We start from the raw sequence: 26,402 nt of genomic DNA on the forward strand, positions 1-26,402 counted from the left end.
CACAAGAAATCACTGCACTATTTAAATTCACTCTGTTGCCCTATTTTTGTTTAAAACTTTCTCCACTCCTATTTCCCTCCCCCTGAAATCAGTGTTTTTAGAACACGATTTCCAAGGCTCCCAAGTAACACACAAGTCAAGTTTCTGAGGACAGACCGCCACATGGGGATGTGCACACCACCGCTTGAATTGCATGAACTTGGATACAGATGCTGCCAGGAAACTGTTCTGATATTCAGAGCAATGTTTATTCATATGTACACCACCAGTACTTCTCAAAAGATAAACACTTAGCAATGGCATAGTCATTCACCTTATTCATGAGATCATAGCATATGAAATATTAGAACCACGAACCAGTCTCTGTAGAGTCTTAGCCTCTTCTTTATTAGCCCTACAGCCCTTTCCCACATCTCTGGACTCCAAAGTAGCAAACAGAGCAAGATGAGAGAGCCAGAGAGGAGAGCTAGCCTGAGCTAATTTAGAGTCTTGTGAAAAATCACTGTTTTCCAAAGTGCGGGAGCACTTCTTTCTACCCCAGGAGAGTTCTGGAGGAGGAGGGAAGGCTTTAGTTGCCACTGCCCAACTCAAACCTGACCCTGCAGGACCCTCCAAGGCCATGGGGTCCCAAGGAAAAGACATCGCCAAGAAGGCAGGGGCTTTACCTCCGGGAAGTGGCCAAGGGGCTGAGCAGGGCTGCCGCAGACTCCTCTTGGCACAGTATAGTGAAAAGGAGAGGCAGTTCTCCAGAGCACAGACGGGGCAGGGACAGCCCCATCTCCATAGGGATGACAACACAGGCCGCCACCACGCCCCACACGTCCGGCACTAAGTAGATCCTGCTCAGTGCCGCGCTCCAGTGGCCAGTCTGGGTCTTTGCTGCAGGAGGGCTCTTAAGTCTCCTTCCTTAGGTTTTCTGGACTCAAGTTCTGGGTGGTTTCTTTAGCTGGCAGTGGGAGGCGGTGGCTGTCTGACCTCCAGGGTCTTGAAAGTCGCTGGAAGGTGACAGACACACAAAGCTGCTGTCTGTCAAGAGAGGCTTAGGCGTCGAAGCGGAGTTTGCTTAGCTTTACACAGCCAGCAATGAAGAAGACCTGTGTGGTAAGGGGTGGTGTTTCTTAGCCTTTCTCGTGTTCATCTTTAGCAAATCCTTAGGAAACTTTAGAGTTTTTTTTTCTTGCCAGAATTAGTTATGCAGGAGTTAGACATACGAACACCAACATGTTTCTGCGTCGATCAAAATGCCTTTGTCTATTGTGACATCTCCCTCTCCGCCACTGCTTTTTTGTACTTAACGTGGCTAATTGCACAATAATTGAGTATGGGAAAGCTAACAATCCCATGAATGGGGGGGCTGAACAAAACCCAAGTATGAAGCCTGGAAGGAAACACACAATTAAGTTAAAAAACAGTTTGCTCTATACTAGGTTTTTGGAGATCATCTGTAATTCGATTTAAAAAAAATGCAACGGTTCTAACATCTGTGTTGAAAGGGTGGTCTTTACATATCAAGGAAATGTAAATTAAAATTGAGATTATATCTTATTTTAGTCAGAATGGCTGTCATTGGACTGTCAATGCTGAGGAGAACAAGGGGAAAGGGAAATACTAACCCACTGTGGCGGGAGTGTAAACTGGCGCAGCCACTAGGGAAATCTGTGTGGAGGTGTCTCCACAAGCTAAAATTAGAACTACCATATGACCCAACTGTACCACTTCTGGGCATACACTCAGAGGACTCTACAGCCTACCACAGGGACACCTGCTGCTTAACTGACAGCCGTGAGGAAATGAAACCAGTCTAGACAATGGCAGTTTGTGTAGATGTTAGGAAAAGGAAATCCTGACATTTTTCTGGAAAGTGGACGGGACTGAAGAATATGATAGAGGTAACCCAGGCCTGGAGAGACAGATGCCTCTCTCTCTCTCTCTCTCTCTCTCTCTCTCTCTCTCTCTCTCTCTCTCTCTCTCTCTCCTGTGTAGATCCTAGATGCACATCTTTTAGATCTGTGAGTTTTAGTTGAGGTCAGGAAGCTAGAATAGTGCACAGAGCCCGGGAGGCCTTAGACCGGGCGAATGCACAAAACAGGTGTGACAAGGGACTGGGTAGGTTCGAGTGTTTCAGCAGGAGTGAGGGTTGGGGTGTGGGGGCGAGTCAAACACAATTAAGGATGTATGAAAAGGCCAACTGCTTTGCAAACTAACTTAAAATAATTTTAAAAGGAGTTTGAACAGAGGTATCTTTAACAGACAATGTTCCCCTAGAAGATGGGGTTTTTTAAATAAAAATCTCACTGTCAGGTATGAGATACTTCCCTATGAGTTACAGGACAGAAAGAACCCAGAGGTACCTCAAATAACACGTTATCATCATTGTTCTTTGTTGTCGACCATAGCTAACAGTTAAGGCCCAACTGACAAATACATAATTCAGATTGAAATGGATGTGCAAACTTCATCCCTGTAAGCTAGCTGTTACAGTGCTAGGCAGTGTTATATAGTCTGTGGGAGAGAAAAGCTATCAACAGACTACACACTATACACTACTACCCTGCTAAGCAAGATCTGCCTACTGGTGTAATAATGGCATGACTCTTAGGGAGTAACCAGCAGCTTTTGGATTGAATTTGAGCCCTGCTACAAAGAAGGAAATTCATGTGTTGTCCTGTAAACCTGGTCAAAAGCCCATGGCTGGAGAAGTCATGGGTCCTGCGGGAGTACTGACCGTTGTTGTCAAATTGCTTTCTAAATATTTGTAAATGTTTCTATCCTTAGAATTAGTGCTGCGCTTAACCCTCGTCAGAGAAGCTCTGCTCTGCAGTGGGCAGCAACCTCATAACCGATTAAGGTGTTCAGAGTAAGTGACTTTGAGTACTCAGCCCTAAACAAGCCATTTCTATCAGGTCCCTCAAGGCTCAGGGAACATCATGGAAAAAAGCAGCAGAAAGAATATAAGAGACAGAGGATGGGAGGGATGCTGTGAAAGGCCATCTTCCAGACTTGACATGGTGATTGCACTGACGAGCTCAAGCCGGTCAATATTCCCCACGGAAGAGAGAGGAACTCACGAGGCACCAGTCACCCCTAGCTGAAGAGCTTATTCACAGCTGATGGCTGTTGGGGGAGTGGGAGTCGTTTTTCATTAGGGGCGCATCTGCTTGTAGGCTGCCCATGGATGGCCCCAGGGCCACGCCCGTATGGTTCACTAACTAGACCCCGTGAGTCATAAAAATAAAATTTAACAAGGACATGACTGTGGGAGAGGGAAGTACTACGGGGTTCAGGAGGATGGAAGGAGGGTGTTGGGGGTGGCATAATCAATGGATATTCATGAAACTGTCAAGAATTTTAGAAAAAAGGGTGGCTGGTGTAGTTCAATGACACTGTTTGTCTAGCGCCCGCAAGTCTGGGGCGTGACCCTCATCACTGAAACAACGAAGTGAGGGAAGGTAGTGAGGATGTCTCCAGAGCTTTCCTGGCATCAGCCTCATGCTAGGCGTCTTTCGTGCATCTCTATCATCCTCACACAACTACCAGCAGCTGGTAATCCTCACAGGCTACATTGAAAATCAAAGTTGAACTCAGCCATAGTACACACAGGCTAGAAAGCCAAGGAGAACTCAGCCAAGGTACATACACGCTAGAAAGCTAAGGGGAACTCAGCCCAAGTATATACATGCTAGAAAGCTAAGGGGAAGAATGGGCATCCAAATCAGGCTCTAGCTTTACAATCACGCACTTTCATTAAACAGTATTTAAACACAAAGGCACAGGATTTGCAGAGATGGCACAAAATCCTCATATTATATACACAGTTTCCTTTGGAGGACTGAACCCTTGTTTCCAGACTGAAGGAAGACCACCGGGTCTTCCAAACAGACAAGAGAGACAATCACTTAAAACAATCACTTTATTAAAAATAGCGAATCTCACAAATACTTATTAAACATTTGTCACTGGCCATTAAGGAACATACCTGCATGTGTACTGATTGTCTGACGTAAACTGAAGCTGGGCTGCCGCAGGAGGCCTGTGCACCACCACCGTGTGACCAGAGCTGGGTCAGTGTGGTGGCCACAGGAAGGACAATTCCTTCAGCCCGACCGAATGTTTAGCACAATGCATTTCAAGTATAACCCTTAAGGCAACAGAAGAAAGCACAGCAGCCCAGCCCAGCATCCCACTCCTCAAGGGCCCTGCAGCCGGGCCACGCCCCCCAGCGGTGAATGACAGCGAGCACATGGACTAGAAGCCGGGAGAGCACAATCGCGGCACTTGCACTCCATCACTTGAATTGTGTTGTGCGGATGATTCTGCTACTGGACTCGGCGAAAGCAGCAACGGCTGCTTCTCTGCAAACCCCCCGAGCAGGCTGCACACCGCCTTAGCCGGTGGACGGATTGGGGACATCCTGTGCGTCTGCCAAATGCAGCTTCTGTCTAAATCCATAAGTTAAGAAGATTTTCATTTGAGAGTGAGTATTTCTTCTACATTTCAGGAATTCACACTCAGTAACTGGGAAACAGAAGCATGGGGAGGGGGGAGGAGGGAGGGAAAGAGGAAGGGTAATGGAGGCTTAAAGGGAAAGCTGGCGTGTTGCCAACATGTTTGGACCATAGTTCAATCAATGTAGAGAATAATGCTATGTGTATAATTTGAAGCTTGAAAACATTTATTTAGGAGTTACGCAGCCTCAAAGTCCAAATCCTCCTGCCTCAACCTCCAGTGCTGCAGTTGCAGGAGCACAGTAGCATCGTGTCTGTACTGTAATTTTAATGCAGCAAGAGTCATTTTCATGACAAGAAACCAGTGAAAGCGGAACATGAGAAGAACGGGATCAAGACAATCCCTCAAAGACGCCATTTCCCCACGTCTGGGGAAACAAGCTCCTTATAAAGCCAAACATGAAATAATTCATCACAACTCTGGAATCTTTATGTAATCTTACTCATCCTTCGATAAAACTGTGAATAGAAAAGGATTTCTGCATGAGTCCTTGTTCCCTTTCATGGCTGTCTGCTGTCGCCCACCTCTCCAGGTCCAACGCCAACAGCGATCTGAGCACACTGAGGACAGCTGTGGTCAGCAGGGCTCACTGGCAGAGTGCAAAGGCACACAGACGAAGGCATGGCCGTCCCAAGTACTCTTGTCTAGTGTGTGGGGAGGGTTGAGACTTAACATATGGAACAATCATCAGACAGTAAAGTAAGGCAGAATGCTAGCTTACAGGTGCAAACCAAATACTTGATGGGAGTGGTCAGCATGAGTATCCCCTGTCTGGCAGAGAGGAGGGGAGAGAAGGCCAGAGTGTGTCTGGATCAGAGTGCAAGCTGAGCAAAGGATATCATGGCAAGAGTGAAGAGGATGTGCTCAAGCCAGAGAACACAGTGGGAACAAGAACTCTAACATGATATATATGTTGTAAGCACCTGGAAAAAGTATATAAAAAACATGATGGTAAAAAAATAAAAATAAAAAAGCATTGGCAAGAGTCTGTATAAAACCAGAGCTACGGGCAGTGAGGCAGAAGGACTCCTGCAAGTTCAAGGCACCACAGTGGGTGCTCGGCCAGCCTGAAGTGTAGAATGTGATCCTGGTTGAAAAGCAAAACAAGAATCAAAGAGAAAAAAAAGTGATGTTTTAAGGAAATTAATATCAATGTCTGAAGTACAGAGTTTTAAAAGTTCCTATCACTGAGTTAAAAGGAAAAATAGGTGACACTAATTTAAATGTTATCTACTCAGATATATTTAAATTTAAAACGTTTTAATTTACTGTGGGTAGGTGTCCATGCCACTGGGCATGTGGACAGCTTTATGGAGCCCGTTCTCTCCCTTAATCTTCCAGAGTCAGGGTGACAAAACTCAGGTCACAGGCTGTGTAACAAGCACCTGCTGGCTCTATCCAGAAATAATTTTTTAAAAGTTCCAATCAGGCCTGGTAGACATGAGCTCCTGTAACTCCAGCACCTGAAAGACACAGGCAGAGGAAGCTTACATGGAGGCCAGCCTAGGGTATCTAAGGGAGATCTTGTCTCAACCAAAATAAAATACCTCATTGAAATGTTTCATGTTTGACTTTTTTACGGATGAAATTTACTGTCCTTATTACAGTCAAAGTATATTTCAATCCTGACCTGCTAAACATGTCATATGCTCAGTAGCCATGGAGTTAGTGGCTTCCATGTTTAATTTGAAGCTCAAGTCAGAACATAAAATCAGAACACTGAAGAATTGGCTTCTAAGCGCCTGCAGTGTAGTGTGGAGAATGAAGAAGGAAGGCTAGGAGCAGACGTGGTAAGAGCTGGCACTCGGCAGGAAAGGCGAGTGGAACTCATAATCATGTCCAAGCTCAAAGCAAAACACAGACTTAACTGCTGTTGCCACAGGGCTGAGCAGTCAGTAACAGCGTAAAATACAGCAGCATTCGCACTTGCTGCTCTACCCTCGCATGTTGCTATGTAGTTTACAGCAGCATTTGGACTTGCTGCTCCACTCTGGCATGCGCTATGTAGTTTACAAATTTCCTCATACATACCACTACACAATACGTAACTGCGCTGGCACTGAACAGGCCCCTGCAGATGTTAAAGAACATGTGGACTGTCACATTACTGAGTGTGAACATTTCAGAAGTCCTATCTCATGTCATTACTGTGTTCAAAGAGAGAGTGTCCTCACATAAAAGCAGGTTGAAGGCAGGATTGTTTCCTGTTATTCTTGTGTATTAGCAATCATGTTGACAAATACATGAAAAAATAGAAAACTTCCTTAAGTCATTGTTTCAGACTGGAATATCAAAATCAAAATAACCTACCTGTGACTTGGTGTTCTCCTTCACGTTAATTCTAGACTGCACTAGCTTTGGCACAGAGATGCCAATTCACAAGCTGTGGAAGAAGTCCTTGAATACTGTGCTTTAGTGGCACCTAAATTTCAATTTTATGCACCTTAAGTAATCATATTAAATATATCTTTGGATATCTGCCAGGTTAGTTTCAGAATCTAAGAGTCAAAATAATTCTTATAGTCCAATATGCAATTTTCATGACTTGAAAAGTAATAATTAAATTTGTTTTGAAAAAGTAAGTAAACAATATAAAACAAAAAACCAACCAGACATGGAATTTCAGCATGCAAAACCATGAAACAATCTGATTTGGAAACTAAAAGAGAAGAGACATAGCCCTAGTAAATAAAGTTAAGATATGACAGAAATTATTTACCCAGAACTATAGATTATGAACTTTACACTGTTCGTAGTAGGCAAAGGATACATAGAAGAATTCAATTCTTCTAACTGCAACACAAAGAAACAAATTGAATATTAATTTTTACAAGATAAATATTAATAAGTCACTATAAACCATGTTTTAAAATATCTTCATGTTGGTGTTAACTGAAAAAAGAAACTATTTAAAAAGTTCTCAAAAAGCTTTGTAGGCTAGGAATTCCTTTGCACAAAATAACTATCAAGTAGCTGCAGCTTAGATTAAAGACCCTGAAGCAAGAACAGAAGCAAATGCTAAAGACTAGAGCTTTGGAAGCATTCCTAGAATCATGTATAATGGCAGTAATTGTTACTGTGTTTGTATTTCTTTTTGAAAGAGAGTCTCACTAGGCAGTGGTAGCATACATCTTTAATCTCAGCATAGGCAGGTGGATCTCTGAATTTGAGGCCAGCCCTAGTCTATAGAGCAAGTTCCAGGACAGCCAGGGCTACACAGAGAAAACTGTTTTGAAAAATCAAAAACAAACAAACAAAAAACAGAAGGAAAAAAATGTAAGTCTCCATATATGGTCAGGCTGGTCTTGAACTGCAGAATGCTAAGATCACAGATGTATAACCACTTGTTCTCTTAAGAGAAATCGTATCATTATTGTGTGTGCTATGTTGTTTGCGTGTGAAGGCAGCACACATGTGAATGGAGCTGCTTCTCACCCTCGGCTCTTACATGAGTTCTAGGAAGTGAACGCAGGTACCGATTTCACCAGGCTCACACTGCAAGCACTTTTCCCTCCTCAGACATCTTGCTGACCCCTTGCCTAGCTTTTAAAGAAGTTTTTTTTTTAATTGCCATTTCTGTAATCATAATCTTTGAAACCTTTATTATTTATAAAAATACTTACAAATATTTCAATTCTTACTATAAAGTAGAATTTATCACCCCTTAGTCTGTTTGGACGTCTATTAAAAAATCATTAAATTGGCATTTTGTAGAAAAAAAAGAAACTCACTTCTGATGGCTCTAGAGACCAGCCACGTGCAATTAAGAAGCCAATGAAGCCCTAGTGTGGCCTTGTACAATGTCCTCACAAAACGGAAGCAGTGGAGCATCCCTTTTCTGCCTCTTTTCCTCGGATACTAATCTCACTCCCGACCTAATGGCCTTACAAAGGCCTGTCTTTTGTTGCCCCAGGGTGAGGACTTAAAAGTATGAGTTCTAGAAAGATACAGGCATCCAGACTACAGTATCTTTAATTTTAGAAGGAGAAATATAAAGTATAGAAATGCGGTTTGAGGCTGTAGCTTAGTGGTGGCATGCTTGACTTGCATCCATGGCACCCTAGGCTTCATCTCCAGCACCTCAAAACAGTTTAAAAATAAAGGAAGGTAGGCAGGTAGGCTAACGAGACTTCACCGTCACCAAGAGCAACACGGTGAAGCCCTGCACTAGGCCTCCTGGTTTCAAAGTTAGTATTCCTTTTGCCAAAATGCAGTATTTTCCTAAGTGCACTAAAAGTACACAAACCAAGCTTATATTTAATAGAAATAAAGCATATATGAACTGAGATACTTGTGACACTAAATATTATAGGGCAGATCTGGCCTTTAAAATATAGGCTGGAAGGGATTTTTGTTTGTTTTTGAGAGGCTGACTTTGAACTTGAACTCCTGTTCCTTCTGCATCCACTTCCCAAGTGCTGGGATTGCAAACAGGCACTGTTAATCTTCTAGGTTTAAACCTTTCAAAAGTATGCCTTTAATCCCAGCACTTGGGAGGCAGAGGAAATGGATCTCTGAGTTTGAGGCCACCTGGTCTACAAAATGAGTTCCAAGACAGCCAGAGCTACACAGAAACCCTGTTTGGACAACTGCCTCAAACTTATTCAAAAAAAGAAAAGAAAAGCAGCAGAAACAAACTCTTGCCACTGCTGAAAATGAAGATAAGCTACGTTGAAGTCAGTTTTTATTTATTTCCCTTTCTTCTAAAAAGGTTTTGTGGATTCCTAAGTTCCTGTGTGTGCAGTCTGCACATACGGAAGCCAAAGGTCAATGTTTCGTGTCTTCCTCAACTGTCCCCCACCTTACTTTTATCAGAGAGTATCTCTCACCAAGCCTGGAGCTCACAAATTCGGCAAGAACTCAGGCCCTCACGCTGGTGTAGCAAGATCTTTGCTGACTGGGCCATCTTCCTAGCTGCCTAAAGAAGGTTTTAAAGATTTATTTATTTTTATTTAACGGGTATGAGTGTTTTGCCCACATGTTAGCATGTGCACCACTTGTGTGCCTGGTGCCCTCAGAGGCCAGAAGAGGACTTCAGATCCCCGGAACTGGAGCTAGAGACGGTTGAGGGCCGCCATGTGGGTGCTGGGAACAGAATCTCGGTCCTCTGCAAGAGCAGCGAGTACTTTTAGTCGCTGAGTCAGCTTTTCAGCTCCCTAAAAAAGGTTTTAAAGAGGCAAATTTACAAGATGTTATGGGCTGAGTTGTGCCCCACTCCATCCCCAATTCATGTGGGTCACAACATGTCAGAATATGTGGGCATGTGGGGACAGAACCTTTAAAACAGTAATCAGTCAAAATGAAGTCAATGGAGGGGGCTCTAATCCAATATGACTTTAACAAAGAAAGGAGATCTAGACCCATGTGCACAGGAGAAGACCCACAGAGGAGAACTGAAGCCTTAGGCGACACTGTGATCTCCAATTTCCAGCTCCCAAAACTGGGAGAAAATAAAGTTCTAGTTATGGTAGGGCTGACAGATGTGGCAATGTGCTGAATTGCTGGAGGGACTAGGATGGCTCTGTATTTACAAATAAGTAACCATCCGATCAGGCAAAGGGCTTCTGACTGGTATCTTTGATGGACTTATGATTCGCATATGAACAAGGTCTCTGTATAATATAGGCCTTATATAATGTAATATAATAATATGTATGTAAAAATGTACAGAAGCAAGCATTTCCTTTACAAGTTTGCCAGGATTATGATAATACATGCTTCCATAAATCTAAGTTCAAGCATTTCTTAGATTGTATTTCTTTAAAGAGAGTCAAGTATAACAAGAGATGAATTCTGAGGACACCACACTAAGAGAACCCCCACCCCATGAGGGCACACACTGCATAATGCCATCTGTATGAGGTGCCACAGAGGCCAGTTCATCAAGATAGAAAATACGTGAGTGGTTGCTAGGGCATTGGGAGGACAAACTAAAGGACAGGCCTCTTTAGGGGGTAAAGAAAATGTTCTAGAATTAGATGGTGGTAATGACTGCAAAACACTTTCTATATATGATCTCACACATATAGAATATATGAGCATATACAGTTAAAATTCTGATAGCTAAAATGTGAGTTGTGTTATGTGTGTACTGTTGTAAGAAGATGTTTTTAAACAGAGAGCGTTCCACTCACGTCCGACAGAAGCCTGTCCAAGTTGGCGTCACTGGCGGCTTTCCGCTTATCCTCAGGAAGTTCCTCTAACTCCCCGTAGAGCTCCAAATTCAAGCGAGCTAATTTCTCCTGCATTCCCCGGACATGTTCCATCTGTTCTATGGAACATTCATTTCCTGAGGAACATTCCAGAACATTAACAAAGATTAGTGTTAAAGCCTATAACCCTCAAGGAACAGCTTTTAAACTCCAGGTGCGCAAAAGAAATCCAGTTTCTCGGTAAATTGCCTTGCTAATAACTGTTTTCTGGGTATAATCACAAATCCTTTATATTTTGAGACAGGGTGTCTAAGCTGGCTCAAACTCACAATCTTCCTGTTTTGGCCTCTTGTCTGTTGGGAGCAAAAAAAATTATTGGTCAGGAAAACAATGACCAGCAATGACTAAGAAGTAATCCTGGGCCCTAAAATAAAATTATGCATAAATTTTTTTAAAGTAAAATCATTCCTTAAGTAGGGAAGATGTGTTCTTTTTCTTCCACTGTAACACTGTATATAGAAGCAATAACCATAATTATGTCCGTTTTGACGACTGCCAGGTGAACTGAAAAGCCAACATTTTGTAGTACTCTGAGTAAAATGAGGAATTCTCTGAGAATTTCAACCATAAATTATTTTTTTACCAGTTATATATTCTGATGTGGGAATAGTTTCTTATTAATAAAGAAACTGCCTTGGCCCATTTTATTGGATAGAAAATTAGGTAGGCGGAGTATACAGAAGAGAATTCTGGGAGAAAGAAGGTTAGAGGAAGAGTCGCCATGGTTCTCCCGCTCCAGACAGATGCAGGTTAAGATCCTCCCTGGTAAGCCAGCTCATGGGCTACACAGAATATTAGAAATGGGTTAGAACAATATGTAAGAGCTAGCCAATAAGAAACTGGACCTAGCCGGGCCAGGCAGTGTTTGAAAGAATACAGTTTCCGTGTAATTATTTCTGGGTATAAACTAGCCATGCGGGCGGCCGGGTGCCGGGGACGCAGCCCTGCCGCTCCTATTTCAACAGATGGCGCCCAACGTGGGGCTAAATCCACTTAAAAACCTGAGAAGCCTTAAAAATAAGGGAAACAGAGTTTAACACAGATTTTTGCTGTTTTGTTGGTGACATGCTGTAGAGAGATTCCTGATTCAGCAACAGCAGCAGAGAAAAAAAGCTGCGTCATTTTAAAGCGCGGCTTCCTGGTGCTATGCTGCCAGCGTGAACTCTGGCTTTAAAGCATTTCAAGGCTTTTATGGGACTGGATGTTTCTGTTCCCACTTGGGATCGGAGGAGATTGCTCTGAGACCTGCCGATGGCTCAGCGTTCCCTGCCTACACCTGGGCAGATGGCGGAATCAGGCTTAGGCAGGCGGAAGAGCATGGCGGATTCCTGCTGCCATACAGAGACGCGTTTTCAGACTGCGCAGTGCTCTGCGTGTCAGATTTGGCTGTAACTTGGATAAAAAGAGTTTCTGTGCTGCACACTCAGTCTCAAAATTAAATTGCTGATTGCGGCTCCAATGTAAACTGCTGTTTGCCTGTAACTGTGCTCAGCTCAAAAGCACCAAATGACTCTGAGGCAGGAGCGGCTGCTCCTTGCTGAACTGTGCTGATCTCAGGCAGGAACTACCGTAATTACCTTAAAACCGTGCAGTTAAGGTTTAGACTGGGCAGGACACAGGCAGTACCGTATTACCTATACATGGTGCAACTTAAGTTTTTAAGAAATGCTTAACATTTTAAGAAATGCTCCTGGAAAAAAAAAAAAAAATTACAGATTCACAGTAAAACAGATTCAGACACCGTTGGATGAATGTACGTAGGCTTGGGGAAAAAAAGAGAATATAAAGAATAAAGTTAATGTCTTAAAAAGAAAAAGGGTAAAGTCTTTAAAGAGACAGAGTACAGAAGTACAGATAGTTATAGATTAAGAGAAATAAAGAAAAATAAGCCACGTAAAAATGAAAAATTCACAGAGAGTCTGGATTATGTACATTGTGTTTTCTTTAAAATTTTTGACTGTGAAGGAGCTAAGTACAAAGAGACATTTTATTATATGGGCTGCTAAGCTGAACCTGCACATATGTTCTAAAGGTATCTTGACTTCAAAATTTGGATCTAAGGATATGATGCTTTGGAGAGGGTCTTCTTTTGTTTCCACAGAGGATGTGACCCTATGGATTGCATCTATCCCGGTATGGTATGATAGACCACGCCCTCCTGAAAGGTTGCTGTGAACACCCTCAAAAAATTACTTCACTCAACTGCCAACCGAGATGAACCTGACACACAGGTTACACCCTAAATGATCTGATTAACAGTGCCCCCATTCAGCAGGAAGCAGTTTGGAGAGAAAAAACTACGCCCATGTTCCCAAATATTGTTTATAAATGTTCTTTTACATTTAAAGGGGGATATGATATAGATATGAATAATTTGCATTGGTATGGATTTTAAGGTCAATTTTGTTATATGTATATGTATTTTTGAACTTGATTAAGGTATTGTGATTATGTAGTTCACTTAAAATGTAATGTATAATTAGGAAATATAGGTTGTTAATGGATAATCATTGCTAATAGTTAAGCTTGTAGTCATGTTAGTTAGATTTTCTAGATATATAGAGATATATTTCAATTAGATAGGCATTCTTCATATCTTTCAAAGACTGCAGAATATGGCATTTAAAATATTTTAATAACTTAGGACTTTTCATGACAAGGAGACACGTCTGCTCCTGGCAGCACCAGCTACTTCAAGAGGAAGATGGGCATCGAAGAGGATCCTTATGGAGTTGGATAGTCATTTGGGCAAGAAACTGCTCTTGCCTGGACTGTTGCATAAACTGGACACAGAGAACCCTCAGAGAGAGGACTGCTGAACTTGCCTAAAGGTGAGATGGTCTTTCGGGGTTCCTGATTCATGAAAGAGTCTACAAGACATTCTACAGAACACAGCAGAAAGTGACTGAACTGTCTTTAAAATTTCCTGCTTCATGGAAATGTATCTGGATACCATGGGCCTGTAGGCCGAAGATGGATGCCCCAACGGTACAGAGGAACTTTGGGTGACTGTCCAGGCAGCGAGATGTCTCTGTCATTTCTAGAGTTTTCTTATTTCTTGTTTACTTAGATAATATTATATCCTTCTGGAGTCTTTGATGGAGTTGAAGAATAAATAGTTATAGTTTTCCTTAGTTATGATAAGAGATAAAATAGATATAAATATTGTAACTGTAATTCTTACTTGATAACTGTTTTGTTATATGTAATTTTACTATGCTAAAGTTAAAGCCTTTCTTTTTTGTTTAAACGGAAAAAGGGGAAATGATGTGGGAATGATTTCTTACTAATAAAGAAACTGCCTTGGCCCATTTTATTGGATAGAAAATTAGGTAGGCGGAGTATACAGAAGAGAATTCTGGGAGAAAGAAGGTTAGAGGAAGAGTCGCCATGGTTCTCCCGCTCCAGACAGATGCAGGTTAAGATCCTCCCTGGTAAGCCAGCTCATGGGCTACACAGAATATTAGAAATGGGTTAGAACAATATGTAAGAGCTAGCCAATAAGAAACTGGACCTAGCCGGGCCAGGCAGTGTTTGAAAGAATACAGTTTCCGTGTAATTATTTCTGGGTATTTCTAGCCATGCGGGCGGCCGGGTGCCGGGGACGCAGCCCTGCCGCCGCTCCTATTTCAACAATATTCTTCCTTTAGGAAATATAAATGCAAGTATTTAAAGCATAATGATTATACATTACACAGTATAATATTTTCAATCATATGCAAGACAGCTTCACTAAGGCATGGATCTCATGACTTCTTAAGTCCAGCATGGTATCTTTACTTGCCCAGAACAACTAATGTATATGCACATGACACAGTCTATATCTTTATATATATCTTTATATAGACTGTGTCATGTAGACGGGGAAGGAGAGTGGTAGAGAGGCAGAGAGAAAATGAATGAATACAGAGATGTAAACCTAACAAAGAAAACGGAGAGGAAGACAGGCCTAGCTAACCTGCCAAGAGACAACAGAAGCCTCACAAGAGAAAAAGGACAAAGAACTTTGCTCTAAAGGACCAAAGATGAATCAGCAGCTAAGAATGGCTTAGTGATTCCCTGGAGGGATCCATGAGAAAAGACCCAGTGCTCACATTTATCCAGATAAATGCCCACAGTTACTGGTAGAGAGGTGGTGGTGGGCTCTTAGACATAAAGCTGTAAAATAAAGCTAATGGTCCCGGAAGAAAGAAGCTGACTAGCAACGGAGTTTTCATGGCAACACTTACAGCACAGGGCTGCGTGACAACACCGGGAAGGAAGGACTTCAATCAAACACAAAGTCACCTGACCTTAAGGGAGGAAGCAAAGTAAAAGAGGTCCAGAGATTGCCACTGAGAACAAGTGAATGGGGAAGAGAGGAAGAAGTGAGAGGAAGAAGTGAAAACATTTTGGGATACCATGTTGTTGGGGTGCAGTGAAGCATGAGATGGGGGAACATGTCTGTGAAGTAAATAATGCTTATTTATTTAGAGTCAGAGGCTCCTATGTAATCCAGCCTGGCCTTAAAGTCATGATTCTCCTGCCTCAGTGGCTCCAGTACTGAGATTTCGGGCCTGAGTCCTTGTCCAGTATAAGCATTACCAAGGACTAAAGACCCAGAAACCACAAGAAGAGAGATCTGAGTACATAAAACTCCAGCACTTCACAGGACCAAAGAAGATACCCAACATCTGTAGACATAAATATATTTGGAAAAATAAGTTTAAAAAGTGTATTGTTTATGTGTAAGACATACAAAGGGCTCCTGACAATGACAAAGTAAGAAATTACCAAACTAGCTGGGCAGTGGTGGCGCACACCTTTAATCCTAGCCTGGTCTACAAGAGCTAGTTCCTGGGCAGGCTCCAAAGCTACAGAGAAACCCTGTCTCGAAAAACCAAAAAAAAAAGAAAGAAAGAAAGAAAGAAAGAAAGAAAGAAAGAAAGAAAGAAAGAAAGAAAGAAAGAAAGAAAGAGGAAGGAAGGAAGAAAATTACCAAACTAAAAACTATGTAAAGATCCTGAAAAGAACAATCCAACTAGTAGACAAGTAGACATAGAAATTCAAATTTGATGGCCATTAAAAAAATTTCACTTGACTGGCAAAAAAAATTAAAGATAATATCTACTGCAGGAAACTTCTATTACAAATAAAATTAGGGCTGGGTGTGGTGAATGAACCACTCCTCTATTTCAGCCCTTGGAACCTGGAGACAGGAGGAGGATCAAGAATTCATGAGTAGCCTATGCTACATAATGAATTCAAGGCTGGCCTATAATACATGAGTTCCTGCCTCAAAAAAGAAAAAAAAAATAGGATAAGAATGTTGGCAGAATGCTTGTCTAACAGTCACAAAGATCACATTCAATTCCCAGCCTGTATAAACATGGGACTATAATCCTAGCAGTTGGAGATGCATAGCAACAGGAAAATCACAAGCGCAAGATCACCCTCAGCCACAGAGTGAGTTTAAAGCCAGCCGGAGCTATACAAGCCCCTGCCTCAAAAGGGGAAAAATTCCCAGTGCGTGGAAGCTGAGACAGAAGATCATGGACTCCAGGATAATCAGGCTACGTACAGAGCAAGACACTTTAAAAAAATCAAAAGAAAATTGACCACACTAAGTCTAAATTGGTTTAACTAATAAAGACTTCCCTATTATTTTAAATAGATAAATTATATGATATGGTTTTGTTTTTCAGAAATAAATTAGGTTGCTTTCTAAAGAAGGGGCATACAAGACCATACATAGGGATGAAGAATCTAATTTAAACAAGCACTTCAGGACGGTTATTCCATAACAGCATCCTACTTTAACATTTCCGCTCATCTTCCCTTGTGTGTGTACCTAAGTGTAAGTGTGGTGTTACGTAGTGTGCAGGAGTGCACCTGTGCATGCTGGCGTGCAGAAGCCAGAGAGGAGGATGTCAGCTGTCCTGTCCATCACTCTGCCTTATTCCTTTAAGACCAGGTCTTTCTGAGAACCTGGACCAAGGCTGACAGCAGTAAGCTCCAGAAATCTGCTTCCCGTATCTCTGGGTTCCAGGTCTGGCTGTGCCCATGCCCAGCTTTTAACACAGGTGCTAGGGTACAAACTCAGGTCCTGACGGCTGGACGACTAACTGTCTTACCCACTAAGTCATCTCTTACCCACTAAGACAACTCTCTGGCCCTGAAAACTCCCTTTTAAAAATCCCCCCAATAATTTTAGGGAGCAAATTATATTCCATGACAATAAAATCTAAAATTCTTAAATTTTGTGTCTCTATATTTTGTGGTTCCCTTCTTTCCCTCTCCCCCAACACTGAGTGTGTGTTCTTGTTTATTTGTTTCTGAGGCAGGTCTCAAGTAGCACAAGTTGCCTCCAAAGTCACTGTGTAGCTGAGGATGTTTCTGAACTGTCTAGCTCTCCTGCCTCTATTTCCCGAGAGGTAGGATTAGAGATGGGCACTTCCGTGCCTGGCTTTCTGTAGTGCAGGTGTCAAACCAAGGATTTTGTAACACTAGGCCGTCTACCAACTACCAACAAAGCCACATCCTAAGCCCTCTCTGGGCATGCTCACAGTCTCAGTAGCCCACAATGGCTTCAAACTCTCTACGTAGTTGTGGATGACCTTGGATCTCTCATCCTCCTGCTTCTACCTTCTAGATACTGGGATTACAGGCATGAGTCACCACATCCAGTGTTCCTTTGCTTTTTAATAAAAGAAAAAGATACTTTGAGAGCCCCTCAAACAAAAGTAGGTGGATGGTGCTGAAGAATGACACCCAAGGGTCATTTTGCTTTCACACACGCACACACACACACACACACATGCACACGCACACACGCATGCACACGCGCACACACACACACACACACGCATGCACACACACACAAGAACATACTAAACAAAAGGAAGAATGAGACACTGTAGCAAACGGGATGCAAACATCCTCAAGAAAAGGCATGGAGCGCACACTGTTGTCTTACCAAACGCCTGCAGCTTCCCCGAGTGGAAATCATTTAGCAGACTGAGGAGCCCGCGCTCCATCTCCTGGACATCGGAGACGTCTGTGAGGAAGGAGTGCTGGATGGGGGTGGACTGGGCCCCCTTCCCTTCTCCTCCCGGAGGCTTGTTCTTTTCTTTCACCGCTCTGCAGAGAAGACACAACGGAGCTCGGTTAGATCTTCCAGACTGTTCTAGATTAAACGCCTGCTTCACTTCTCAGTTACATAAATGTCTTAAAAACAGGAAATCAGAAAAGAGTCAATACTAGGTAAAGTCTGAAACCTCGAGCCAACAGCAAATGAAAACAGGTGGTGAAAAATCCCAACTATATAAAGTGTAGTCACTGAGAAATGTAGAAAGTTTGGTTGCTGCGTTTATGCAGTATGCTAATTTGTTAGACTGAAAAGGTATTGAAAAGAAAATTGGTAAATCTTTTCAGGGTCCTAATTTGTATATCTCATTTCTCAGTAAAACACAGCACACATTCTACTTTGTTTTTTGTTTTCCAAGACAGGCTTTCCCTGTGTAACAGTCCTGGCTGTCCTGGCACTTGTTTTGTAGACCAGGGTAGTCTCAAACTCACTGAGATCCACCTCCTTCTGCCTCCCAAATGCTGGGATTAAAGGCCACCACCATTGCCTGGCTACACACTCTACTTTCTAAATGGTATTTTTGAACTTTTTATAGCTGGGTGAGTGGTTCTGGGTTCCTGCTCTGAAGACAGCATACCGCGAGTGCTTGGGCTTAGGAGAGAAACATTTAAAACCCAAACTCGAGCACCTGGTAGCATCCTGAATTCTGCCACCTTCTGTGCGGCCCCTCATGCAGTTTCAAAGTCTGGCTGAGGAATGTAATATAACATCGCTATTGCTCCTCTTAGCCACTGCCACCATTTTGTATCTTGACCTAACAGCTCCCCACACCTTCCCAGATGGGCCACTTGGTCCTATGTATGGTCGTTAGTCCCCTTTCCTTCCCCATGAAGCAGACAAGTTCCTTTCAAAATAATGCCAGGTCGTATAATTTAAACCTTCAAGGGCAGGTTTCTTAAGAAACCCTACTCTCCTTGGGTGTGGCTGTTCAAAGCTTTAATCCCAATGCAGAGGAAGGAGGCAGAGGGATAATCTGCCTGATTTACAGGAATCCAAGGACAATGAGGGCCACCTAGTGAGATGCAGTTTCAAATAAAACAACCAGTCAGTCCCTAACCATATTAGCCTCCTAGAAGTACATTGGCCATCTTCTTATCTGAGTCCTGGTCCTACATTCAGATCCTCCACTTCCCACCATCTTTGCCAGGCCACTGCTCACAATCCCTTCAAGCCTCAGTCTAGCTGTGATTGCCCCAGAAAGGCACCTGGGAACCTTTGATTAATTCTTATCACATGCATCTGCATACACCAGGCTCTCAGACACTAGGGAGATGGCACCATGCACACTCCTATATAAAAACAGGAGAAACAGGAGATCACGAGGCACAGAGCCAGCCACCTACAGAGACGCAGTACTTGATTTTGACATAATAATGAATGAAGACTTCATCCCCACAACTATACTTACAAAGATAAGATAAATAGGGCGTGTGTATGTGCACAGACATCTTTGTGTGAGGTTCTGGGAGTGTAAGCCCATCGATGCGGTTGGGTAAAGAAACTAACAACTCTTAAGAAATTTAGAATTCAGGCTGGAGAGATAACTCATTGGTTAAGAGCACTAGCTGCTCTTCCAGAGGACCCGGGTTCAATTTACAGCCTCCACATGGCTGCTCACAACTGTCTTAACTCCAGTTACAGTGGATCCAACACTCTCTCTTCTGACATCCACAGGTATGAAGCATGCACAAACAGACTTAAAGACAAAACACCCATATGAATAAAATGAAAATTAAAAAAAATTGGAACCTGGAGTACAGCTTTAATCTGAGCATTCTGGAGGAAGGGAAGAAGAGAGTCCTACGTGTTCAAGGCCAGCCTAGTCTACACAGTGAGTTCCAGGCCAGCCAAAGCAACATAGTGAAGTACTTCTTAAAAACAAAAACAAAAAAACCAATAGGAGAAAATAAATTTAGAACTCATAGTCTGTCAGTTCTTCACATGGAAAGGTTTGCATATTGTGTGTGTTATGCAGTGCATGCATGTACATGTGTGTGCATGTGATGTGGGATTCCCCTCTGTATGCTGCGAATATGTTTTATTACCATTGGTTAATAAAGAAGCTGCTTTGGCCTTTGGCAGGGCACAATATAGCAAGGCAGGAAATCCAAGCAGAGAGAGGAGGAAAGAAGGCGGAGTCAGGGAAATGCCATGTAGCTATCCAAGAAGATGTAAGGTGATAAAAAATAATAGAAATGGGTTAATTTAAGATGTAAGAGTTAGTTGGAAATATGCCTGAGCCATCAGGCAAACAGTGTTGTAATTAATAGTTTTTGTGTGATTATTCGGGTCCGGTGGCCGGGAAACAGAAGCACTCTCCGTTTACACGCATGAATGTGGGGTGGCCAGAGGTTGACGTCAGGTAGACACATCTTCCTTTGTTGCTTTCCACCTTATTTTTCGAGACAGACTCACTCATCAAACCTGGAGCTTGCCACATTGGCTAGACTGCATCAACAAGGATCAACAAGCCCCAAGGATTTCTATGTTCACAATGATGGTGCCGTGTTGGAACCATTTGGAGTCCTGGCCTCCAGCTGCTCTTCCCTGCTAGATCTTTACTTTCCTTCTGATTTGAGTTACTAAAAGCTGTGTCAAAGTTGTTTACCAGCTCTGCTTCACGAGCACGTGTTGCCTTGCCTTGAGGATCAGAGGATAAGGTTTTCACCTGTTGGCCCACCTGACTGTTGGGTATATAAGCTTTCATGGGGGCTATTGAAAAAGGGCTTCTTACCAGTGACTAGAGGTCCGTGTCTCTGTCTCTCTGTCTCTGTGTTTGTTTGTGTGTTTCAACCTCCAGCCCCTTGCCCGAACCTCGCGAACTGTATGGTAGCACATAGAGCGTAGACAGGCGGTGTGCGCTGCAGTGCTGAAGTCCAGACATGCACTGCCACACCTTGATTTTTCACAAGGACGCTGGGGCTCCAACTCAGATCCTCATGCTTGTGTAGCGAGCTCTTTATCTGAGCGGTCCCCAGCCCCAAGGCCTGTGTTTTTATACCGGTATTTCATATGGTATTAATTGCCATCACTCAGATCCTTACTTCTGCTTCCTCTTACTGTCATGAAGACCATGACAGAAAGCAACCTGGGGAGAAACTGAAGCAGAGCCCACACAGGGACTCTGTTTGTTGACTGGCTTGCTCAGCCTGCTCTCTTATACAACCCAGAAGCACTTTCTCAAGGGTGGCACTACCCACAGCGGGCCAGGCCATCCAATATCAATAAATAATCAAGAAAATGTCCTACAGAATTGCCTACAGGCCAATCTGATGGAGGCACTTCTTCAGTTGAAGACCCAGCTGACTCTGGCAGGTGTCAAGTTGACAAGAAATACCACAAGTGCTGTCCATGACCTCACCTGTGAGATTATCACGTGAAGACCCATTCCTGCTGATCCAGAATGTGCAGCTTAAAAAGATCCCACAATCCCCCTACTCTCTTTAAAAGTAGAGAAAAATCCACTGTAGATTTTATGGTTTCTGTGTAGCAAATGTATTTTTCTCATTCTTTCAAATTTGCAAGTTTTTATCTACTAGGTAACTTCATCAGGTAACAGAAGAAAAGAGGCATACACTACAAAACTCTCTTTACTAAAATTTGTTTCCTTTATGCATATGTACATCTGTGCATGAGGGTGTGCATGGTCGTGTGGTTGCGCCTGTGTGTGTGTGCAGGCATGTGGAGGTCAGAGGGTACTCTTAGATCTCATCTCCGGGGGCGCTTTCTTTGAAGTCAGCAAGTAAAGTAGACCGTCTGGTCAGCAAGCCCCAGGACTCCTCTTGTGTTCCCTAGGATGGGATGACAGGAATGAGCTACCATTCCAGGTATTTTTATGTGGGTTCTAGGGATGAATGAAACTCAAGCCTTCTGGTTTGTAGGACCAGAGTTTTAGCAACTGACCGATCTCTTCAGAGCTTACAACCCCTTTCTGAATATTTATTCACATGAAACTCTCATAGTCATTGCTTTTAGAGTCAAAGCCTGGGCTGAGACTGTAGCTCAGAGGTAGAACATTGGATGGGCGAGGACGCGGATTTAATCTGCAGCATTGGGAAAAGTCAAACCACCAGAGGAAAAGAGGCTGGGCAGAGGAGATAACTACTTATTAGCACATTACTGTGAAATGTCAAAGACAAAAACTCACCTCTTTAACTTTGGCCGCTGGGACGTTGACTGTGCCGTGGGATTTGAAAAGCCTGTGCTCTTACTAGCTGGGATGGCATTTTTTTTGGCATTGACAACCTGAGTAGAGTGGGCACTGAAAGACTTGGGACTCTTCCTCTTCGCTTTCCGCTCTTCCATTGCTTCAAGTTCTTTGTTGCATCAACAGCAGCTTCATAAGACCTAAGTAGGGAACTATTGTGATTACAGCTATAAGCTACAATATGTAAAGAGAGAGACAAAGACACATTCCACAGGCCAAAGGAGCAAGAATCTCAAGTCATTAAGTTAGAACAAGGAATCCCCTTATGTCTAATCTACTTTGCTAGTGCACATAAAGATCTTTATGAAGACTGTCTAATAATCTTTTTTAGCATTTTCTCTCATCACACATCTAAGCATCTACTGATTCTCCTCCACAGGCCAGGCACTGCTGTCGGTCCTGGGGAAGCGATAACGAATAAGACAAAGCCCTTAATCTCAAGAAGTCACCATTACATAAGGTGGCCATTATAAGCCGATCACCCATGCAAACCTGCAGCCTCACGGAAGCTTTAGCTGGCCTTTCAATCTCCCTTCCAAACAAGACTCAAACAGATGCCTATCAGGGCATCGGAAGTCTAAACTGCAACTTTAAGGCTTATGTCACGTACACTAGATTGGTATGCTATGCACCACTGTAGAGTTTTTGCAGGCCTTGCTCTGTACAGAAGGCTGGCCTGGAACTCCCAGAGATCCACCTGCCTCTGTCACCTGAGTGACGGGATTAAAGGCATCACAAGTGTGCACCACCTCACCTTTTCTTTTTTTTTTAATTTTTATTTATTTATTTATTTAGTAAAGATTTCTGTCTCTTCCCCACCGCCGCCTCCCCTTTCCCTCCCCCTCCCCCAATCAAGTCCCCCTCCCTCATCAGCCCAAAGAGCAATCAGGGTTCCCTGCCCTGTGGGAAGTCCAAGAGCCACCCACCTCCATCCAGGTCTAGTAAGGTGAGCATCCACGAAACTGCCTAGGCTCCCACGAAACCAATAGGTACAGTAGGATCAAAAACCCATTGCCATTGTTCTTGAGGTCTCAGTAGTCCTCATTGTCCACTATGTTCAGCGAGACTCACCTTTTCTTTTTGAGGAAAAGTTTGGCTCTATGTTTCTGGTTGGTTGAGAAATTACTATGTAAGCCATGCTAGCCTCCAGCTTGTGATGACGTGCCCTCTTTGTTCCCAAGTGCTGGGATGATGGGCATTTGTCACTATACTGGTTGTTTAGATTTGAGTTTTTCTTAATTCTATTATTAATGAATCACAAAGCCGTCAGAAACATACCTATTCATTCCTTCAAATTGTTAATTGCATTATGAATGTCAGGTCTTAAAAAGAAATACCGTCGGGCTTGAGAGACAGCCCAGCAGTTAGGAGCCACTGGCTGCTCTTCCAAAGGACTCATTCGAGTTCCAGGACCAACAATGTGGCTTTCAACAATCTGTAACTTCAGTTCCAAGCTATCCAATGCCCTCTTCTGGCCTCCAGGGGCACTGTATGCAAACGGTGCATAGACATCCAAGCAGGCAAAACATTCATACATGGCCATTAAATTTAACATTTAAAAGTGTTGAATTCAATCCTGCCGCGACTGTTTTAAAAGTCAGAAACCGTCTTGGGAATTAAAAAGACAATGTTGGATTTTTGTTTCTTGTTTTTGTTTTGCTATCTAATAGATGGCTTTCTTGGGAAAGGGCCCAACATCCAGATTCTAATCTCACTTGTGAATAGTGAATCCACTTGACTTAGTTGCTAATTGTTTATCATGTAATACAGATTAAAAAGAAGTTTAAAGATGACAAAGCGGGTCTCCAAGAGGAGAGGCTCTGTATAAATTCATGATACATATAAACACACTAACCTTTAATCCTAAGGGTGCTAATACACATTTAGTGACAGAAGAAAAAAAATAGTTAACACGTAAAGCATCGCAAATAAACCAATGGTCTCCTAGGGAGCAAGTTTGAGATTTACTCAATTCTGGAGGATAACATTTGTCCCAGAACCTGAAATCCTAAACAAGCACCAGAGACCGTTCTAGAGAGGGCGAACTGCTGCTCACGGTTGAATGTTATCTAACCAGGACCACCGGGGTGGCCTCTGCTCTGCCTTCATTTCCCTTCCGCAACCCACCGCAGTGATGACCAATCAATCCCCAGCAGTAACCGGAGCGGGTGCTGAAGGGCCCGAAGGAGCAGGTTGCGGGAGTCCCCTCATCCCATTACATACCGTAGGAAGAGGCTATGTCCTTTCCCTCAACTGGAAAAGGTCAGAGAGCGTCCAAAGCCTCTGCTACAGCTGCAGCAAGAGTCCGGTCACCAGCTTGGGACCCGCGCCTCCGCAGCGCCCTTTGTTTACGGAAGTGACGTAATCGGTGCGGAGCCCTCTGTGGGGCGGAAGCCACAAACCTTCCGGGTCCCTTAGCCTTGCTCTCATCCACCGTCTTGGGTTCAGTGCGCCCATAGCCGCCTTCAGGTACGGCTCCAGCGGCCACGGGAAAGAGAAATTATTTCTGGCCACGCCAAGTCTGCCCCTGCGACGACCTCGAATCGGCAGTATAGTGTCCTCACCGGAAGCGGCTAGCCACCACGGTGAATAACCGCCCCCGTACACTGCAATTCCCAGCATGCCGTTCGAGCACACCTGAAGGCGGAGCCTGTTGTCACCCTAGCAGCGGATCCAAGCCTCGGATTGGCTACTTTGAGTGTGGCCTGAAAAGCTGTAGGCAGACGAGCCACTCGGATGCTGAGCCTCCAAGTGGGAGTCTGTAAATAGCTAGTGTCGGAGCCCTGCGGTTCTGTGTGTCAGTGTGCCCGAGTTTTTTTTTTGACAGGGTCTCGTTCGGCCGAGACTGCTCTACAATTGGTTATGTTGCTGAGATGGCCATGAACCCCTGATTGTCCTGCCAGCACTTCTTAAACGCTAGGATTACCTCACTACAGTCCTTTGAGATAGCTGGCATAATCGCGTTTTAGAAATGAATCTGAGATTCAGAAAGGCTAATCAATCATGTTGTCTGACTCTTCACTTCATCCCTGGGAGAAAGAATTGAGGTTTGAGAGAGGGTCGTGAAGGGGCTCTAGGCAGCCAGACCATGGCAAAGTCCAGCAATCAAAAGCCCCCTTTGGCTGCCCTAATTAACATGCCCAATCAAAATTAAGCACCTCATCCTAACACGGTGTCTCCCCTTTAACCTTTACAAACTGTCATTTGCCTATGGGCCTCTCTATGCAAAGGTAGTCCTTTGTCCTTCTCCAACAAATATTCCCCCTCTCCCTTATTCCTCTTTCCTTCTCCCTCATCCTCTGTCTCCATCTGTGTCTCTTATTCCCTTGCTCTTCGTCCTTCTGGGGCAAATGAATCACCTTTGTGCTGAGAACTTGGTCTTGGGGTGTCTTGTGCTGAATACGGTTCTTTCAGCCCAGTCCTCGGCTAGAGAAGAAAACCAGTCTTTCTTGCCCAGGTGTGGGTTGCCTTCTTGGACTGGGATCTGGAGATGGGAAATTTTAGATTCCTAGCCTCTGGGATTGAAGTAGCTCTGCCCTAATTACCTAAAGAGGAAATGTGTATAGAGAGTGTCAGTGCTAGAGGGTCAAGGCAAAGATGGAGATGCTAAGTCCCTAGGCTCCTACCATGAGAAGTTCTTCCGTTAGAAAACAAAATAAAACTGAAATTAATTTTTTTTAACACAGACATAACATTCATGATCCCACTTTCCAAGGTGAATGCATGTTATAGTTTTTTGATTTGGTATTTTAGGTTAAAGAACTAGCAAATTCAGGAAAGGTGGATTCCTCATCCCCCTTGGTTAGCTCCCTTCGCACAGACCACCAGGATCACTAGGAAATAGATCTTGATAACTGATGATCAATATGCTAGTCTTTTTTCCCAAGATCTTTGCTGACAGAGTGAAAAGAAGAAAGAAATGGATTGTTGATAGTTTGTGAATAAATGAGAAGATCCGGTCTTCACTGAAGCCTGGCGGCAGTGGTCAAGATGACCTAAAGCAATATCTGCTTTAGAACAGAAGATAGATTTAAACTCTAGAAGTATTTAGCTTTTCTCTGCCTTTAGAATCCACCCAAGACCTGTGGCATTTGAGTTTACAGCCTGTGATATAATTTAGGGACACTGAAAAATGCCCTTCTGAATGTAGGTAAGAAAATCCACTATGGAGACTCAGGCTTATCATCCCAGCCTTGGGAAGGTAGAAGCAGGAGAAACCTGGGCTACATGAAACTCTGTCTCCACGTAAGTAAATAAATGCCTTGCGTTGGAAGTATTCACATTTTGAATGTCTGTCCCGAGTCCCTCCAATGACTTACAGATGTGTCACAAGAGCCCTGTCTCAGGCATT

General features: G+C 43.4%; 2 protein-coding genes across 9 annotated transcripts in view; both read right to left on the reverse strand.

Moving 5' to 3' along the window:
* Ect2l (epithelial cell transforming 2 like) overlaps positions 1-3,777 on the reverse strand; it is a 73,281-nt gene extending 69,504 nt beyond the window's left edge. For all 4 annotated transcript variants that reach the window (XM_050159412.1, XM_050159411.1, XM_050159410.1 and 1 more), the window contains exon 1: positions 666-3,777. The gene's annotated coding sequence lies outside the window, so the exon portion shown is untranslated. The remainder of the gene's footprint in view (positions 1-665) is intronic.
* A 115-nt stretch (positions 3,778-3,892) lies between these two features.
* On the reverse strand, positions 3,893-24,635 carry Ccdc28a (coiled-coil domain containing 28A). Of its 5 annotated transcripts, XR_007594820.1 has the most exons (7): positions 24,275-24,628; positions 21,992-22,191; positions 17,674-17,837; positions 10,641-10,795; positions 9,485-9,662; positions 7,277-7,299; positions 3,893-4,439 (listed from the first exon to the last, which is right to left on the reverse strand). XR_007594820.1 is itself a non-coding variant. In XM_050159424.1 (6 exons), exons 2-6 carry the CDS (start codon positions 22,147-22,149, stop codon positions 5,870-5,872), a joined length of 651 nt encoding a protein of 216 aa, XP_050015381.1. In that variant the 5' UTR covers positions 22,150-22,203; positions 24,275-24,635; the 3' UTR covers positions 3,893-5,869. The 5 variants fall into 5 exon arrangements, 3 of the variants coding, with proteins under 3 accessions (XP_050015381.1, XP_050015380.1, XP_050015382.1); XR_007594819.1 differs by having other exon boundaries at positions 7,277-9,662; XM_050159424.1 differs by lacking the exon at positions 9,485-9,662 and having other exon boundaries at positions 3,893-5,969; positions 7,226-7,299; positions 21,992-22,203; positions 24,275-24,635.
* Between the last annotated feature and the right edge of the window lie 1,767 nt (positions 24,636-26,402).

Source organism: Alexandromys fortis, unplaced genomic scaffold (assembly GCF_014885135.2).
Source record: "Alexandromys fortis isolate MF-2015 unplaced genomic scaffold, M_Fortis_MF-2015_v1.1 scaffold_107, whole genome shotgun sequence".
In the NCBI taxonomy this organism is placed as follows: Eukaryota; Metazoa; Chordata; class Mammalia; order Rodentia; family Cricetidae; genus Alexandromys; species Alexandromys fortis.

Coding starts and splice junctions, on each gene's coding strand:
- Ccdc28a (XM_050159424.1), bottom strand. CDS start 22,149: ATGGAAGAGCGGAAAGCGAAGAGGAAGAGTCCCAAGTCTTTCAGTGCC. Junction 10,796..17,673: donor GGGGAAGCTGCAGGCGTTTG/GTAAGACAACAG, acceptor AATGTTCCTCAG/GAAATGAATGTTCCATAGAA. Junction 5,970..7,225: donor TTCATAATCTATAGTTCTGG/GTAAATAATTTC, acceptor TGTGTCTTTCAG/GTGCTGGAGTTACAGGAGCT.